The sequence below is a fragment of the Setaria italica genome, chromosome VI, assembly GCF_000263155.2.
Source record: "Setaria italica strain Yugu1 chromosome VI, Setaria_italica_v2.0, whole genome shotgun sequence".
Taxonomy (NCBI): domain Eukaryota; kingdom Viridiplantae; phylum Streptophyta; class Magnoliopsida; order Poales; family Poaceae; genus Setaria; species Setaria italica.
In genome coordinates this window covers 7,087,095-7,105,719 of record NC_028455.1, presented here as the reverse complement: position 1 = coordinate 7,105,719, position 18,625 = coordinate 7,087,095, and the positions used below count along the sequence as shown (strand labels likewise).

At 43.6% G+C, this 18,625-nt stretch overlaps 1 protein-coding gene across 1 annotated transcript; it reads left to right on the top strand.

Annotated features, from left to right (window-relative positions):
• The first annotated feature begins 13,855 nt into the window (after positions 1-13,855).
• On the top strand, positions 13,856-18,625 carry LOC101767501 (lysine histidine transporter 2). The gene is made up of 8 exons (XM_004972914.3): positions 13,856-14,010; positions 16,274-16,428; positions 16,558-16,944; positions 17,060-17,453; positions 17,652-17,757; positions 17,846-17,937; positions 18,112-18,180; positions 18,296-18,625. Exons 1-8 carry the CDS (start codon positions 13,972-13,974, stop codon positions 18,392-18,394), a joined length of 1,341 nt encoding a protein of 446 aa, XP_004972971.1. The 5' UTR covers positions 13,856-13,971; the 3' UTR covers positions 18,395-18,625.

Below are 18,625 nucleotides of genomic sequence, written 5' to 3'. Positions count from 1 at the left end.
TGAACTAGCACACCAAACATCACCAACAATTATTTTTTACTGTAGACAAAAATACTTTAATCCAGCTTTTAATTATTTAGGCTATACAACGATTCCAACATGTGGCAGAAGCAAGAACCAGCTATCTAAAAAACAGTAGAAGCAAGAGTAGAAATCTACAATGTAATTTCGTTGCTTATAGAAAACATCAAGCCTAGGATACAAAGTTAAGTCTTGAGCAATCATTAAAATAACATGGTTCACTCAGTTCTGTACATTGACGAGATAAGTGAGTGTGCAGTTCTCAACTTGCCGAAATACTGGAGTAGAACCATGCATCAGGGCAGGCGAATGCCAAACCAGCCATGAAGAACCTAACACTGCTAGAATATAATGAATCGATCTAATCGGAAAACAGAATATGCAGCCGTTAATATCAACCAGCAGCAACTAAAATTAATAGCAGCCTTTCCTTAAGAAAAAGATTAATAGCCGATGTTTTCGTCTTGCTTTTGTTTATTAGGCTATAGAGCAATCATCAATAGCTACCCAAAAAGGCCAACAATTCAAGCAGGTAGCAGAAGGAAGAAGGAAAAATCTACAGTCACAAACTAAAGGCTGGCCAACAGATCATAAGATCTAACCAAATCATATGAGATGAGCCACAAATTCCATCCAAAATAATCCCGTAACCCTACCGGAACAACACCGATATATACGCTATAGAGATCATCAACCGACACCATGAATACGAACGAGACTGCTAGAAGTTGTAGAAGGCAGGCAAAAAAATCGAACAGTTGGACGTACCTGAAGTCGAAGATGCTCGCTGCTAGAATCTGTAGGGGGCGTACGTTCTTGCTTCCGGCGGAGAGCCCTGCTGGGAGATGTGGGGTTGTAGGGATAGATGCATTTTATTTTATAGTCGATCGTGTCATCGTGTTGGCTGACTTCGAGTCGGAAGCGGAGGTGGAGTCGGAAGCGGAGGTGGAAAGTTCGGCCTCCTCTGGCCTTCCACTTCCGAGGCCTATTGTTGATGGGAGGGGAAGACATGGGCTGTTTGGATACGGGCCGGGAAGCCATCATCATATGGATGGGATGGGGGAGCGGGCAGAAGCGTAGCAGCAGCCCAGCCCAAGGCCATGGAGGCCGAAAGAGGCCTAGCCCACGTACATAATAATTATATATGCACCTCCCCCCATCATTATCATCATCATCATCAGTTGGTGCTCATTCATGACTGTCAAAGCTACGCGTACCCAGAACGGAAACCGACCGGTGCGTGCAGGGAGTTTCGAGGAAGAATCCTGATCCGGAAGCTGCGGCAATGGGGAGTGGATGGCCATGCTACGTCACTGCACCGATGGAGGAGGCGACCTTTGACTCGCCATGGGCGTCGAAGTCACCGGCCCGACGACGACCCTGAGGCCGGCCAGGAGACCCCCAGTCCTGTCTCAGTAATTGTCACCAGCTACCTGGCCCTCCTCCCTCCTGCTGATGGTAGGCTCCTCGAACCTTGACTAGCTTTAGATCAAGAAGAACTATCGCTGACGCACCGGCCAGATGGGCAAATCACCCTATCGGAAACAGATCCTCTAACTTTTAACCTGTCACGTCATACAGAACTCGTTGCATTTGGATCTAATGACTCAAAGTTAGAGGAGGTAAAGTTAGAAGATCTCATTCCACCTCCATCCATGCATCTCGCTCCAGCCCTTGACTCGGGAGATGGGAGATCGATCGGACGGATATGATAACCCCGGAGACCATCCAGTCCATCACTCCCTGCTGCAGTAGTCGCCGTCCCTTGCCCACCCACGACCACTATGCCGGCGCCGGCGACGGATGCTGACATGGTGTTTCTTCCTTCCGATCATGAACTGATAAGGATGTACTACTACAACTTATTGTTATACCCATGACTCCATGAGTGTTGCTGAAAGGACGTCACTGTTTTACTCTGCTCTCATCTGAATATCGTATGAAGTCTCTTCCGGCCGGGTGCATTGTTAACTTGCCTGAATTTCTTCTTCTTCAGCGTAAAAGGAACCGAGCCGATGATCCTGCGCGCATTCAGATGAGCGATACGGGTCTTTGGACACGAGGGCCCAAAGCCTCTTCCATCATTTAAAAATAAGGCCTTGTTTAGTTGCCAAAGTTTGGAGGTGCCAAATTACTGTTACAGCACTATAGTACACTGTAGCGTTTCCTTTGTATTTATAAATTATTATCCAAACATTGACTAATTAGGCTCAAAAGATTCATCTCGCAAAGTACAACAAAACTGTGTAATTAGTTTTTAATTTTGTCTACATTTAGTACTCCATGCATGTACCGCAAGTTTGATGTGATGGGGAATCTTCCTTTTGCATAGTGTCAAAGTTGGGAGTTGGGGGTGAACTAGACAAGGGCTAAATAAATAAAAACAACTCTCTTCCAGATTCGTTGACTTGTACTGCACTGTCTGCACTCGATTGGATAGCGTACGTGATCTTCGTCCTCATCAGAGTCCATGCAGGCGACATCACTTGCCTCCAGTTTCTCCAACCGATCGAAACACTTCTCTTTAATCCACCATCTATTTTATCCCCGGCCTGCATCATCAATATGTGAGTGAGAGATCAAGTTGAGATGTGCCTTGGTCTATTTATGATGAGTGATTCATCGGATGATTCGAGGCTTTTCCGGTTGAGTCAATATTTCATATGTGTTTGATTATACTAATGGCTAACCGGATGTGTTGTGTCGTGTGCGTTGTGTTGTGGTGTGTGTAAGACATATGTTTTACATTGTGTCTCTTAGCTTGTGATGTGCAAGTGTTGAATGCGACACGACAGTCGACGTCACGAGGTGAAGGTGAAGCGAAAGGTTCATGCCGAAGCTATGAAGGGTGGATACGAGTAGGCTTGGACTGAGGGATCCGAGGAGTCCGGGTGGAATCATAAGTGATCCACATGGTGCACGGAAGAGCAAGAGTACACTGGGATGAAGACGGTGTCGGTCGAGTCAAGTGGGATAGAGGCGAGTCAAGTAGACGGTCCGGGAGCAGGAGCAAAAGATTTGGATGCGTCAAAGGCTTCGCGGAGGTCGGACAAGCGTCGACTTCGGTGAGTCACGTTGTGTGCAGCGTGCAGGAGGGTTTGACCGGTTTGGCCTCAAAACCGAGGGTGAGTCATGCATACGGGGTGTGCAAGAGGGTTTGACTGATTTGACCTCAAAACTAGGGGTGAGTCACGCTTGCAGAGTGTGCAAAAGGGTTTGACCAGTTTAGCCTCAAAACGGGAGTGAGTCACACCTGGCGGGGTGTGCAAGAGGGTTTGACTGGTTTGGCCTCAAAACCGGGGGTGAGTCCGGGGCGGCTGGACGGCATCGAGTTGGAGGATGTGTGACACCAGCGCGAAGCTTGCATCGAGACAAACTGAAGTCGTGAAAGCATCGGATCCGTCCGATGTATCGATAAAAAGTTGGACGGTTTTGCTACCCCTCTCTCTCTCTCTCTCTCTCTCTCTATATATATATATATATATATATATATATATATATATATATATTTGGAACAGCCATATCTTGGATCTCTTTGGGGTGAGCTTCTTATTCGTGGTGTGAGAGCCTTTGGTAGGGAAAGAGGAGAGAGATGAGGGATCTTTGATTTGATCTTTTTGCCATCCAAAGCTTTGATTTTGCTAGAAGTAGCTTGTAACTGGATTTGGTGAAGTAATCCAAAGATCAAATTCGTGCTCGCTTGTTCCATCCTATCAAGATATGAAATTTACCCTTTTTTTCCTTATTTTCGGAGCTATTTTTGGAGGATTTTTTCGATCTTGAGTTTGGCTGTGTTTTTGGGAGGAATTCTTGGGGAACTTGGTGATGGGACATGTGCAAGAACATCTAGAATGATCCTAGCAAATCCATACAAAGTGTTCTTGGCCAAATCAATGAAATCGAGGGTGAAAAACTCCTCTTGTGAAGATCTTTTGTGCAAAGATTCCCCACATGTATGTGCAGCTATAGCTATGATCTTGTAGGATTTGGATCGCGTTTGATTGGTCTTCCAAGATTGGATCTTTGAGGTTCTTCTTGAGTTCTTCATCCCTTTTCTAGTTTCCCCCCGAATCCACAAAATCTATGATAAATTCTTGATCTTTTTGAGGAGATCTTTTGAGCAAAGGCTCTTCTTATGTGTGTGAAGCTATTGTTAAAATTTTGTGTGATTTGGAGATTGTTTGGATGGATTTTGGAGCGTTGACTTGAGTTTCGGGCTAGGTTTTATGTTCTACTGGAAGGTGCTAGAATTTCCGGTAGGGTGCTAGAAATTCCGATAAATTCAATCCTGGGAGGTTGTCAACCCTTTGCTGGAGTATCCGACAAGGTGTCGGAGTATCCGATGGTCCTAGTATCAGAGTATCCGATAAGGTGCCAGAATATCTGATAGACCAAGTACCGGAGTATCCGATACGGTGTCGAAGTATTCGATAGACCCAGTACCGGAGTATGATAGGGTGCCGGAATATCCGACAAATCCTGGCAGACCAGGTGCTTAAGTCTCATTTTGCCTTGGATCTTTTGCCTTTGCTTCCGCATTGCTTCTAGGCTATCCTAGCATCATTCCTAGGGTCACTAGGTCTTCTACAATTACGTGATTTTGACAATTGAAAGAAGAGAGGCTTCTTGATGTTTTGGGACATAGATCTTATCCTCGGAGAAAATTTTTAAAGGCTCCCATTCACCCTCCTCTGCTCTCTGGTCGCTCGTCCCGATCCTTCAGCAACACATAGGTCAACGCGTCATATACACGAAAGTACAGGTACAGTACACTGTTTCTGGAGATGGACTGACAATTATTGGCAGCAGGTAGGCTAGCTCCTTGAACCTTGACTAGCTCTAGTCTGGACTCTGCACAACACAAGAACATCGTTGAAGCACAAGATGGGCAGATCATCCGTCCATGCATCTCGATCGGGTCCTTGACTAACGACGCACCCCTCTTCCACGAACTTGATCCCCGAAAGCAACAAATCGATGCGGCAGCGGCACCCACATGCCACAGCTCCGTCCGTGACGACAGGGCAGCAGGAGGCGATCCATGCGGGGCAAGCGACGACCATGCCGCGTGAAATCAATCAATTCACTTCGTTTCGTTTTTCATGCAGGGAGGCTGTGCCCGTGTGGCAACGGCGCAAGTCGGCTGAAACTTCTTCCCAGGCATGCGCCTCCGAGTTCGTCGATTCTTCCTTCCCAACATCATCAGATAACGACGGCTTATTATGTATATCCACGACAGCTTACTACGCTCCTTTTATTTTACTATGGATATTGTTCCAAGTTTCTTCGCGGGTGTTTGAAATTTCTGCCCGAATTTCTTCTTCAGCGTCCAAGAAAATGAGCTCATCATCTTGTATTCAAATGGGCGATACGATACCTTTGGACACAAGGTCAGACACAATGAAAATGCATTTGCCGATTCGCTGACTTGTGAAGTGTCTGTATTCGATTGGATAGCGTGCGTGATGGTCTTCCTCAGAGTCCGCGCCCGGCGACATCATCACTTGCCACCAATTGTCCAATTTCTCATACTAGCAAGGCGCAAGATCCCCTTTCTTTGGCAGTTTATTTGGTTCCTTTGATTATTTTTAGCATGTGTCACATCAAATGTTTAGATACTAATTAGAAGTATTAAACGTAGACTATTTACAAAACCCATTACATAAGTGGAGGCTAAACGGCGAGACGAATCTATTAAGTCTAGTTAATCCATCATTAGCAAATGTTTAGTAGCAACACATTGTCAAATCATGGACTAATTAGGTTTAATAGATTCGTCTCGCCGTTTAGCCTCCACTTATGTAATGAGTTTTGTAAATAGTCTACATTTAATACTCCTAATTAGTATCTAAACATTCGATGTGACGGGTGCTAAAAATAAGTTAGAGGAACCAAACCAGGCCCTATTCTATATACCATCCCCTGCACCAATCTGTGACAGGTCAACACGGCAAGATATATGCTACTACACCGCCTCCCGATTGGGCCAATGTCAGCACTAATTAACAAGCCAACTGATGGATGCCTTGCAACCTCTGTACTCTGCTGAAAGCATAGAAAATTGCAGGATGAGTTGACCAGAACCAGATGAACTGATGGCAACGTACATGAGAACACGAGTGCAGAAGAACAGCGGTTGTCCATTTGTCCTGCTGCTATGCTGCTAGTGTGTAGCTCTTCTTTTGCGGCTCAAGTTACGTACGGATGACTACCTGAATTGACAGGGAGGTTTATACAAAAGATTTGTCCATTTCGTAACTGAACAAGAACAAATGTGAAGGGAATTAGGTCAGAGGACTGGGACGCATATCCTACCCCCCAGTTGCGTCTGCTGCTGAGATCAGTGGTTAGAAAGAGCTAGCGATCCTTGTTTACAATATCTCTTGAAACTATCTTGTGTGAAAGCAACTATCAGTGTGCATGCAACGACATGATACGCTGCTCACAAAAGAAAAATATTCAAATGGCAGAGCAGGGATGCAGCCTTCACTGCACGGCGATCAACAAGGCATGTATGAGCTAGGTCCAGCATCATGCTGCCGACTGCAAATTGCGCGAAGAACTGCAGCCGTTTGGTCAGACGTGCATGTGCGGACAGGGAAAAAGAAATGCAAATGCATGCATCCACTTGGTGGGAAATGTTGATGGATTTTCTCCCCTACATTCCAGGAAATCAAAGTGATTCCTTATTTTAGCCGGTGGAAATGCATGCTCTCAGATGCATGAACCTAAAGCACATACCCCTCTGCACATTTACCAGCAATGCCATTGTTCAGCATATTATGCAATCATGCAAACTGCAAAAGCTTATGCAACCCTCCTCTCTACTTTAAAAAAAAAACCAGACCACGGGAGAAGACCCACCGAGTTTTAGTCCAAGAAGGTGCTGTGTTTCGAACCCGGGTCGGAACAGGAGTTTCAACAACTCCCGGAGTTCAACATTCTAACCGATTCACCGCGAGAAGCTTGGCAACACTCCTATCTACATCCTTTGCCTAGTTTTCTATTTTTAATTCTTAAAAACATTCTCAATCCTAATTTTTCTTTTATTTTGAAACGTCTTTTCCCATTTCACGCAAGCAGGAGCGTTCATCAATCATCAGAGGCTGAGCAAGGAGAAAGCTGCAGTTTCAGTGCGCACGAGGGAAGAATGCGCATGCTGAATCGGTCAGAGCTAGCGAGGGATTCATGCATCCCTGAAAAGTCAGCAACTGTGTGCCACGCGCGATCTGGGGGGATTCATAGCCAGTCAAGTTGCATGCAGCTCTCAATCTCAGTCAGTCAGTCAACTTGCTGGCTCTGAAAGCGACCAAAAATTTATTTCCTCGTTCCCATTTCAGTTTACTATTTACTCCAGCTCAGTGAACACAAGTTGTTCTTTCTTTTTTTATGTTGTGCGCTGAAAATTCGATGGAATTTGTGAAACAGTGACATGGACGCAAATTTGGAGCTTGTTATCTACTCCAGCTCAGGGAACACAAATTGCAGACCCCCCCCCCCCCCCCCCTGCATGCTGAAAAAGAAATTCGTGAAACAACGACGTGCTTGTTCATGGATTTGGAACTTCTGCCGAGTTACTGCGCAAAAATCCAAGGCACTGAATGTTATATACGAAGGGGTCCTTGAGACGGATTTTCTTCATCTTGCATAGATATAGGGACGTCTTCAAGGTCAAAAAAGTGGCTGCACCTATTGCAATCAGGCATCTGTTTGCAGACAATTCTGTTCCATCTCCTGCTTGACTTTGGGTGTTCTGCGGTTGACCACAAGTCCATATTTCAAGGGTTATTTCTACAGTCTTTAGAAATAACAGTATCCAACAAAGTGTTCTTGTACTGCATCCGTTAGTCGCCTGCATGATCATATATCAATGGACCAAATGGCCCAGTTGCTAGTAAACATTCTGAACATGGCACTACTAGAAATCCCACCATTAGTCCCGGTTGGTAAGCCACATATGTCTCCAAAGATCAACCGGGACTAATCATTTGGGATAAAAGGTCCCCCTCTTTAGTCCCGAGTCATTCATCTTGGACTAAAGCTCCCATTTAGTCTCGGTTGGTATTATCCACCGAGATTAAAAAGTTAAAAAAAATAAAAAAAACGCTAGTGTAGCGGCGGCGCCGCTTCGTCCGCACCAGCCGCTCACCCGCACCGCCTGGCCGCCCGCCTGTGCTGCTGGCCCTCCATCTGCCCGTCTGGCCACCACCCGTTGCTGGAGGATGTGCGACTCAGGGCCCTGCACGAGATAAGGAGGGGAGAGGAGGAGAGAAGACAAGGGAGGGGAGAGGAGGAGATAAGGTGGAGAGAGGAAGGAAGGAGACTAAAGACCCCGAGGAGGAATCACCAACCAGGATAAAAAGCCCCCTTGTACCACTTCCCATTACAACCAAGATTACAGGGATAAAAAACGTTGGATGGAAAGTGAGTTCTTTAGTAGTGGGGATAGTGGGGCCTGCCAGTTGCCACATATATTTGCCATAGCTTTCACACAAAATTTCTCTCTTCCAATGCTCCTCAATCTATTGCAATTTTTTTCCTTCCTAGGGCTGTCAATGCTCCTAATGCATGTATATTAAGTGCACATGAAAAGTCGTCCAAATATAAGATCTTTAAGGAATCCTCTTTTTTTAGAGGATATGGCTAGTCATAATAATTTGGAGGAATGAGCTGTGGATCCTTTGGCTAGATAGTTAGACAAATTAAATGGTACTTTGCTATGACATTATAATAATTATGCATTTTCAATTACTAGCTGGCAATGATTTATCCGCTTTTGTTTGAATTTGATGGCAAGTCTAGAAGTCTTAGAATTTTCGAAGCCAGATGATACGGCAATGTATATCTTTTGTGGCTCTAGAACAGTTGTTAACCAAATCTATCTCCACGACTCAATATAAAAATCTAAAGTAAAATGGCTAATTATTTCCAACAAGTTTCATCTTCGTACTAAGATACTAACAGCCCGTTACCTCAAGTTTAGAGAGTCAAGTTAAAAAAACGTACTCCAACAAGCCCTCTATTAGTCTCCCCATTTTAGGAGGCCTCCAAATTACCCCCTCTAGCCTCCATTTCTAGGGGGTCTCTAGGGAGCCTTCTAGTCATGGGGACTATTGCTGGAGTTATTAGAGATATTTTTATAATCTTAAAACATAGAGAGAACCCCATTTAACCTTTGGGGCTTTAATTTGAGGGTCATTGATGGAGTTGCTCTAAGCATATACCATTTCATCTATTAGAAAAAGCATGACGTATTTTATGTGAAGAAAAGTCAAACTTCATATATTCTGATCAGTAATTAGCCAAATTATAAGTACAACTAGTGTATAAAAATGACACAGCTAAATTTTACAAAATTTATGGCTATAAATGATATATTTTGTTTTAAAGCATTTTTGAATGGAGAGAGTACTATACGTGATGATCAACACATTATGATAGATCATAGCACGCACCAGCAGATTAGCCTAAACAAATTTTTTGCTGCACCCATGATCCGTCTTCCGCAATGAATAAATGACCTTAAATGATAATGGCAAATTTCCAAGAAATTCCATCGACGTGCTAAGCATGTATCCATGTAATGGTCTACTGGATATGATGATTAACCCATGATGTTTGAGTGACGTAAACAGCAGCGCAACATGCCAAGAAAGTGAGAAAACCAAAAAGGATTCTCAAAATAGAAAAAGAAACAGAAAGAATGGGACTATGGCTTCTAATTATTCCTTTCACACGGGATACAGAATGTCTAATAGATTCACTCACCTTTTCAGTTCTGGTAGTTGAGTGGATCATGGATGGAAGATGGAATCAGAGGGCCTGTTCGCTTCAGCTTATAAGCCGGCTGAAAAGCTGAAACGGCTGATTTGTTGTGAGAGGAAAACACTGTTTGGTGGCTGATAAGCCGGCTGAATAAGCTGAAGCGAACAGGCTGAGAGCCAGCAGATGGGCTCCACCATCAGAAGGGATCTCTGCATTACCCCACTAGGAATCTCATCTCAGCTTGACTAGGCCTCTTTTGTGCAAGGAATGGATGCATACGGTCAAGCACAATGGCCAAAAGCTACTCCATCAACACAAAAAAGGTAGATGACTGGCATGTATTCCCATAGCCTTGGAAGTTTTGTTTGCCACTACTGATGAAGTGACCATCTAAATCAAACTACTCCCAAGTCTCCGATTCACCCAAAAAGCAGAGGAGGACAAACCATGGAATTCTGTCGTTCACATTGAACATAGGTTTTAGACTTGGCCTCGTACTCGGAGACCTGTGTAACAAGATCCTATACTACTTATAACTCTTGTAATATATTTGTTTCTTGTAAAATTCCTACGATCCATATAGTTCCATAATTGGACTTCTCCGCTGGAAGGTTCCGGTTGCATGATCAGTTACTTATCAATTGGAGGATCTAACAGCGCATTATTGTAGTAGGATGATTCAGTGAACATGGCCACATGCTGTCTAGTGTCTAGTAACGATAGTACTTTTTTTCTCTCTGCATTTCAGGGCAACCTTGCTGCCAAAAGGTTGCGTATGTAGTGTTGAAATGGTAATGGTAAACTATAGCTATTAGATAAGGATGTTATACCAGACTGGCTGCTTTAGTGTGTCGCTATCTTTTTGGAGCCTGGGGAACTCCTCATCCACGCCTAAAAAAACTAGCGTGCCCCAATTTTTTTGTTTGGTAGTAGTGTATATTGCCATAGCTTTCACACGAAATTTCTAACTAAATTCAACTTTCTTTCTCTATGCATAGCCTCCATGATCACCACATGCCATTATTCCAATGCTCCTCAATCTATTTTCATTTTTCTTCTTCTTAGCTGTCGATGCTCCTAATGCATGTATACTAAGTGCACATAAAAAGTCGCCCAAAAAAGAGATCTTTAAGGAATCGTCCTTTTCTTTCCTGGGCTCTTTTATAGTGGTTTAAAAGTACCCATCGGTAATTGTTGGTACTTCAAGGTACTTCCTTTGTTTGTTTCCACCGTCTGATCGGAAAAAATAATTAAAAAAATTAAATTTATGGAATATTTTTGGTACTTGATCCTACTATTTTTGGTACTTCTCTTTAGGTTCTTCAAACTACTTCCTTTGTTTCCACCGTTAGATTTCTCGGGATGGATGGCTCTCATTTTTTTTGCAATCATTCTAAAATTTCTCTTCTTTTGGAGGATAACTAGTCATAATAATTTGGATGAATGAGCTGTGGATCCTTTGGCTGGTTAATTAGACAAATTAAATGGTACTTTCCTGTAACATTATAGTGGTTATGGATTGTCAAGTACCTGACATGTTTATCATTTGTGGCTGTAGAAAAGTTGTGAGCCAAAATCTATCCTGACACAGTCAGTAATCATAAAGCATAATATAGGACATGCATGGAACATATAAAGTTGTCACGTGCACCAGATCTATCTCCAGTATTCAATATAAAAGCCTAAATGAAAATGGCTAATTGTTTCCAAGAAGATTCATCTACATGCTAAGCATGTACTACTTCATCCGTTAGCAAAAGCAAGGCATATTTTATCTAAATATAAAGACAAACTTTATATAGTTTGATCGGTAGCTAGCAAAATTATATATGAGTACAATTAGTGTATAAATATCACACAGCTATATTTATATTTCAAAATTTTGTCGCTATAAGTGATATATTTTGTTAGAAATAATAATCAAAGTCTATAAAGACCAAACAAAAACAAAAGGATTCACAAAAAAAAGAGACAAAAAAGGACTAAGGCTTCTAATTATTACTTTCACACGTACGGAATGCAGAACGCCTAATAGATCCACTCGATCACCTTTTCAGTTCTCGTAGTTGCTTAGATCATGATGGGGAATCATATAGCCAGCAAATGGGCTCCAGTGCTCCACCATCAGAGCGGATCTCTACATCACCCCACTAAGAATCTCAGCTTCCCTAGGCCTCTTTTGTGCATGTAATGGATGCATCCAGTCAAGCACAATGGCCAAGGCTACCCTATCAATTCAAAAAGTTAGATGACTGGCATGCATTCCCATAGCATTGGAAGTTCTGTTTGCAAAAAGTTAGATCCTCAGCTACTTGTATCTCCTGTAATATTTTTTCTTGTAAAATCCCTATATTACCATATATAATTGGATTTCGCTATTGGAAGATTCCGGTCGTATGATCAGTTACTTATTATTGCAAAGTAGAGACAAATGACAAGAGTGAATGATTGTCTGTCTGTACATATATATACATGGTGAAGGGGCGCCGCGAAGGGACATGTACATTGGGATATGTAACCGGTCGCACCCTTTGTAGTTAGATCACATGGTAAATGTTCTCTGACACTTATCAATTCGAGGCTCTAACACAATTATTGTAGTAGGATGATTCAGTGAACATGGCCACATGTGTCTAATATCTATTTTTTAAGATAATGGATAATATTCCGGCTTCAACCTCCTCAAAGAAGAGGATCGGTCCACTATTATAATAAGTAGTAGCATGTTGCTACACCCACAAGTTTGAGAAAAAAAGACACAAAAACGACTCAAAAACCAATTGTAAACTAAAAGACCATCTATTTGAACTAGTTCAAAGAAACGTAAGGCTGCCATCTTCAAGGTTCGACATGCTGAAATAAAGAGGTTCTCAACGTTCTCACTTCGCTAGCCCAAGATCGCTGTCTAGTAACTACTAACGGTAGTACATTTTTGTCCTTTGCATTTTTGTGCAAGCCGCTGAGAAATGGTTTGCATATATAGTGTTGGAACGTGATGGTAAACTACAGCTATCAGATAAAACATGTGGCTTGAAATGTTCTTTCCTTGTGGTCACATGTCACATCTAGACACAGGAGAGGCAGAGTATGGATGGAATCTATAAGGGCTACTACCCATTTTTTTTTATTTTGTTCTGAAAAAGAAAGATAAGAACTGATTTTTCACTAATTAGTCTTTCCTACTTACCTTTCTAAGCATTGTCAGAATTTAGCGTAAATTAATTGACAAAAAGCAGACTTGAATTTGCACAAGAACGGGTAAAAATGAACCAAGATCCCATTGTACAATTTTGCCTGAATTGATTAGGACAAGCCTGGGAAATGCTGGACATTCAACCACCGGAATCTACCCCGAATTCCCCGTCAATAAACATCATTGCCCAATTTCCTAATGTTTCCTGCAGCACTTGCTGTCGTTGGGCACAAATTAATCGTGTTATATTTGCCATCTCATCAGCGACTAATTCTGTCCTTAGTTGTGCACACGACCGGCCGGGCAAGCAGGCCTGGGAACAAATCCAGCTGCCCAATGTTTCTTTTTCTAAGAAACCATCTGTCCATATCTCAGTTCTCTCCATCGAAGCGGCCGGCCATATACTCATCAGTCGAGGACGACGCGGCAAGCTAGGCTGGGTATAGGACTAAAAGTACAAGGCGTCACTTTCAGAGCTCTTGAATTCTACTCCATGGAGAATCAGAATAAACGTAGTACAACCTGTTTTATTGGAAACGGTTCTTGAATTCTACGTGATGCTTTTATGGAGTGCAAGCCCCAGTACATTTCTCAATCATTAACGCTGTCCGTACCCCGTTTTCCAAGGTTTTCTTTTTTTTTTTGAGCTGGCCAAACTAGCTCCTCCTAACGTTGACTCGCCGACCGGGGCCCATCCTTACCATCCGATCGTGATCGGACGTTGTCAAATAGAGTTTCCTGGAAATCCCCAACCAGTTGCGGCGCACCCAAACGCCCGGCTCCCCACACCCACAGGCCACACCTGTTGCCTCGCTGGAGTCAACGGTCATCCCCCACGGGGGCGTTCACAGTTTTGGAGGCGCAGCGATATAAAGGAGGCCGAGCCGGCCGGCAGTTTCGTCTCCCCTGACCCCTGCACCTCTGCTGGTCTCCTATCGACCTCTCTGAATTCCTCCATTGTTGACGGCGAGGAGGCAGCCCTGACGCCTGCCATGGCGAAGGACGCGCCGGAGAGCTACTCCCCTGCAAAGGTACCCTGCATCCACTCCCACCAGCCGGCACCGTCTCTCCCTCCCTAAATATCTCTCTCTTCGTTTCCTGAACCAGTGAACCTGACCTCGCCATGCCGGTCATGGCGTTTCACTTTCATTTCCGTCGACCCTTCTTTATCTGTCGAAATAACAACAACGACCTGAATTTACAGCATTTCTTAGAAGCCTTTTGCTATGCGTAGAACCTTTATTTCATATTTTTGGAGTTTCATTTTCAAACTTTAGAGTTGTCTCTGAATTTGATCGGAGAAGCAAGAAAGAGAAAAAGAGGAAAAAAAAAAGGGTCGAGAGCTGTCGAGTTGCGAGGAGCATGGGAGTTTGGGATGCCATGAAATGGGAAAAGAGCCATATCAAGGGGGGCAGCGACACTCAGATTAGATTCAGATACCTTTGCAGCAGTTCACGCGAGGAAAAAGTGTTTTTTTGGACGCCTTTCGCATGGAGGATCCCCTCCGCTGGCATCAATTGAAGGCCCCCACATCACATAGCTCCACTAGTGAACAGCATCTGCCCATGCTTGCTCAGCTGATGCATGTGAAATTGCCCTTTTTTTTTCCATCCTCTTTTCACTTCTTCCCTTTTGTAAAAAGAAACAAAGGACGGGAGAAAGAACACGCATGGAGTATCTATTAAATACCAGATTCATAGGATGGGCGTGAATTCTGATACTTTGCCTTAATTGCAGAATTTCCTCCTTATCCTTTTATAAAAAAACATCACTAGCTGTTTCCTCTCTGTTCTTGAGCTGTAATATTAATTCCCCTATTTTACTCCGTATCAATTATCTGCAGTGTCTTCTCCAGCAATTTAATTGTTTTCCAGTTTGTGCTATCTGTTTCCGCAGAAATCGATTTTAGTTTACAAACTGAACGGAGAATGAACTGTAAACAATAGACTTTCAGTCTCAGTGTTTGGGTGTCCTTGTCATATGGTCCACACGCTGGCCTTGATCCCTTTGTGCTAATTTCAGTACACTGTTGCTTCTCTCTGTACATTTCTGTAGCGTCCGTCCAAGGCCAGCAATTGCTGTCACCTTGAAATTTCCAACCAAATATCTTGTCCTTCTAGTTTGTTTGCAAATACGGTAGATGGCCCATCCCTTGTCACTCATATGTCCCTTTCTCTGGCTTACCGTTCAAGCAAGCTGCAGTTTACAGCCCTGGTTATTGCAAGTTGCAACCGTATGGTTCTTGCAGGAATTTCATAGGAAACCACACATTCAGATTCCAGCTTCGGGAGGCAGGGATGCGTGTTTCACCTCCTTTGGAATTCTAACGGGTCCAATAGGGTGCAGATTCGAGTACAGTATTAAACTCTCTCTCGCTCTGCATCGGCGAGAGATGATCGCCATTACCGAGAGGGTCAAGCATGTTGATTATTCATGTCATGGCCACGACACCTACATAACCCCAAATATATTACATGATGGTCACAAGCTCCAGGAACAAGTTGCGTTAAGTATCGGGTTTGGAGTTGGTCAGTAGGATGTTTATTATATATAAAAATTGCGTGCTACTTGCAAGATGTTAAGCAGCTCTTTGGTTTGGTGTCTTGTTTAAAACGCAACCTGGTAATCTCAGCCTGCCTGATCCGTGTCTTCTTCAGAAGATACTTTTGCACCTGATTTTGTATGCAAATGTACTGGAGTAGTTAGCAACTTGCTTGATAGAAAAAAAATTAAAATCTTGTCATGAGGTGGCCAGATAAGCATCTGATGATCTTGACTTCGGCAACTAGGCCATGTGACTAGTCAACTGCTCAGAAGAAAAGAAAATCGGTAGTAGTTGATCTCACTCAACGTTCAAATTTCAAAGATGCACTTTATTCGAGTTGAAAATTCGTGCACTGATTTGTCGCTCAGTCTGCTGTTGGGGACTTAATTTTTTAATAGAGGAAGCTTTATCTGAGATGAAATATTGGTCCGGCCTGCGCATCAGATTGTTCAGACAGAGCTTATAAAATATCCATACCTCTTACTGTTCTGCAAAATGAAAATGTAATAAATTGCTCCTATTATTGATTATTCATATATCAATAAGTATTAAATAAATTGAAAATTCTTTGTATGGATAGTCAAAAATCTCTGTTAGCAATATCGTTCTATCTACTTGCCTGTCACCTTATTCTTGTGTACTATCGTTTCTTCCTTCTGCTTTATTTGAGTGTGATCAACCAAGATCTGCAGCTTGTCGAATCTCCAATGTCCATGTCAGCTAACAGCAACAACTGCAAAAACTTGCAGGATGAGAGGAGTGCAAAGGAGAAGGCGATTGACGACTGGCTTCCGATCACCTCGTCAAGGAACGCCAAGTGGTGGTACTCTGCCTTTCACAATGTCACCGCCATGGTTGGCGCTGGCGTGCTCAGCCTTCCGTATGCCATGTCTGAGCTTGGCTGGTACGTCATACGTGTGTGCCATCTTGCTGCCATTGCAGTCACAATCAGTTATTTGCTGATGAATTCAGTAATCTTCTTGATTTAATCAAAAGACTTCTCCTCTTAATGTATCAACTTGACAATTTGCAGGGGCCCTGGCATTGCAGTGCTGATCATATCATGGGTCATTACTCTGTACACGCTTTGGCAAATGGTGGAGATGCATGAGATGGTGCCGGGCAAGCGGTTCGACCGGTACCATGAGCTTGGTCAGCATGCATTCGGCGAGAAGCTGGGGCTGTGGATTGTTGTGCCGCAGCAGCTCATCGTTGAGGTGGGCGTCAACATTGTGTACATGGTCACCGGAGGCAAATCACTGAAGAAATTCCACGATGTGATCTGCGACGGCAAATGCAAAGACATCAAGACCACCTACTTCATCATGATATTTGCCTCTGTCCACTTTGTGCTCTCCCAGCTCCCCAACTTTAATTCCATCTCTGGTGTCTCCCTTGCCGCTGCCGTCATGTCGCTCAGGTACCACTTCACTCTGTCGTTGCCTCAGGAACTCCACTGCACTGTAGAAAATTCAGTTACTTTCTGAAAACCCATGTATAACCCGATTGATCACTGACATGGTCACTCATGGCAGTTACTCCACAATCGCTTGGGGTGCATCGGTGGACAAGGGCAAGCTTCCAGACGTGGACTACCACGTGCGCGCAACAACGACGCCGGGGAAGGTGTTTGGCTTCTTCGGCGCATTGGGCGACGTGGCATTCGCATACGCTGGGCACAATGTTGTTCTAGAGATCCAGGCCACCATCCCATCGACACCAGAGCAGCCATCCAAGAAACCTATGTGGAAGGGAGTTATCGTCGCCTATATTGTGGTGGCACTCTGCTACTTCCCTGTTGCGCTCATCGGCTATTGGGCTTTCGGCAACAAAGTGGATGACAACATCCTCATCACCCTCAACAATCCAAAGTGGCTCATCGCCCTTGCCAACATGATGGTCGTGATCCATGTCATCGGGAGCTACCAGGTACATACCCCCACCTCTGTTCCTTTTCTTATGCTTTAACATTCATGGGGATCAAAATGTGTTGCTAACCTTGAATCAGTATGTTGAAAATTGATCAAGATGGATATAATGGAAGTTCGAAACTGTCATTAATCTCACCATTACAACTTTTGTAAAATTCTCATGGTCTAAACCAAAAACTGGATGTTTTTGATGCAGATCTATGCAATGCCGGTGTTTGACATGATGGAGACTGTGCTGGTGAAGAAGCTGCATTTCCCTCCTGGCCTGACATTGCGTTTGATTGCACGGACCATCTATGTTGGTAATGCCCTTCTCTGAAATCAACGCCTCTCACCAAAACTGGTGCCTCACACTGAACAAAAAGGACTAACGCAATCCAACCTGTGCAGCTTTCACAATGTTCATAGCCATCACCTTCCCCTTCTTCGGTGGGTTGCTCGGTTTCTTCGGTGGATTTGCCTTCGCGCCGACAACATATTTCGTAAGCTCCCATTGATCCATCTATCAATTTTATTTCCATCTTTTAGTTCTTGCACATTGCAACACCTTAACTTGCAACTACATTCAGTGTTCCAAAAACAAACGCTGCTGTACATTAATGTAGTCCTAGTAATCTAAAATGAGAGCTGACAAGACTTTTGCTTATTTCTGCCAGCTTCCCTGCATCATGTGGCTCGCAATCTACAAGCCCAGAAGGTTCAGTCTCTCATGGTTCACCAATTGGGTAAGCACTAACAATATCCATTCATCCAACATCTTCATTCTTTCTGCAATATAGTGCCTCTCTGCTTAACCTTCCATCCTATGATAAATAAACATCCGTTCTCCATTTTCACCAGATCTGCATTATTCTTGGGGTGCTTCTGATGATCCTATCGCCAATTGGAGGGCTTCGGCAAATAATAATGGATTCTAAGACATACAAATTCTACTCGTAAACCACTACCAGCCATCGTCTTCCGACTTGTAAACAGCATCTACGAGTTTTTTTCGTGCCAAAAAGAAAAGGTCCAAGGAAGTTCCTAGTACCGGAAGTTGTTCCACATGTTGGGTTAGTTTTTTAGATAAAGGAAAATGTTTCCGGCACATGTTGGGTTTTGTTATATTATACATCCGTATTGTTTCTGAATATTCCAGGGTGAACGTGGCTTGTGTGTGTTTGTGCATAA

Bases quoted from the DNA above. Each gene is read 5' to 3' on its own strand.
- LOC101767501 (XM_004972914.3), top strand. From the start codon at position 13,972: ATGGCGAAGGACGCGCCGGAGAGCTACTCCCCTGCAAAG. The intron at 16,945-17,059 runs GTACCACTTCAC...CACTCATGGCAG, and splicing joins GCTGCCGTCATGTCGCTCAG to TTACTCCACAATCGCTTGGG. The intron at 17,454-17,651 runs GTACATACCCCC...TTTTTGATGCAG, and splicing joins ATGTCATCGGGAGCTACCAG to ATCTATGCAATGCCGGTGTT.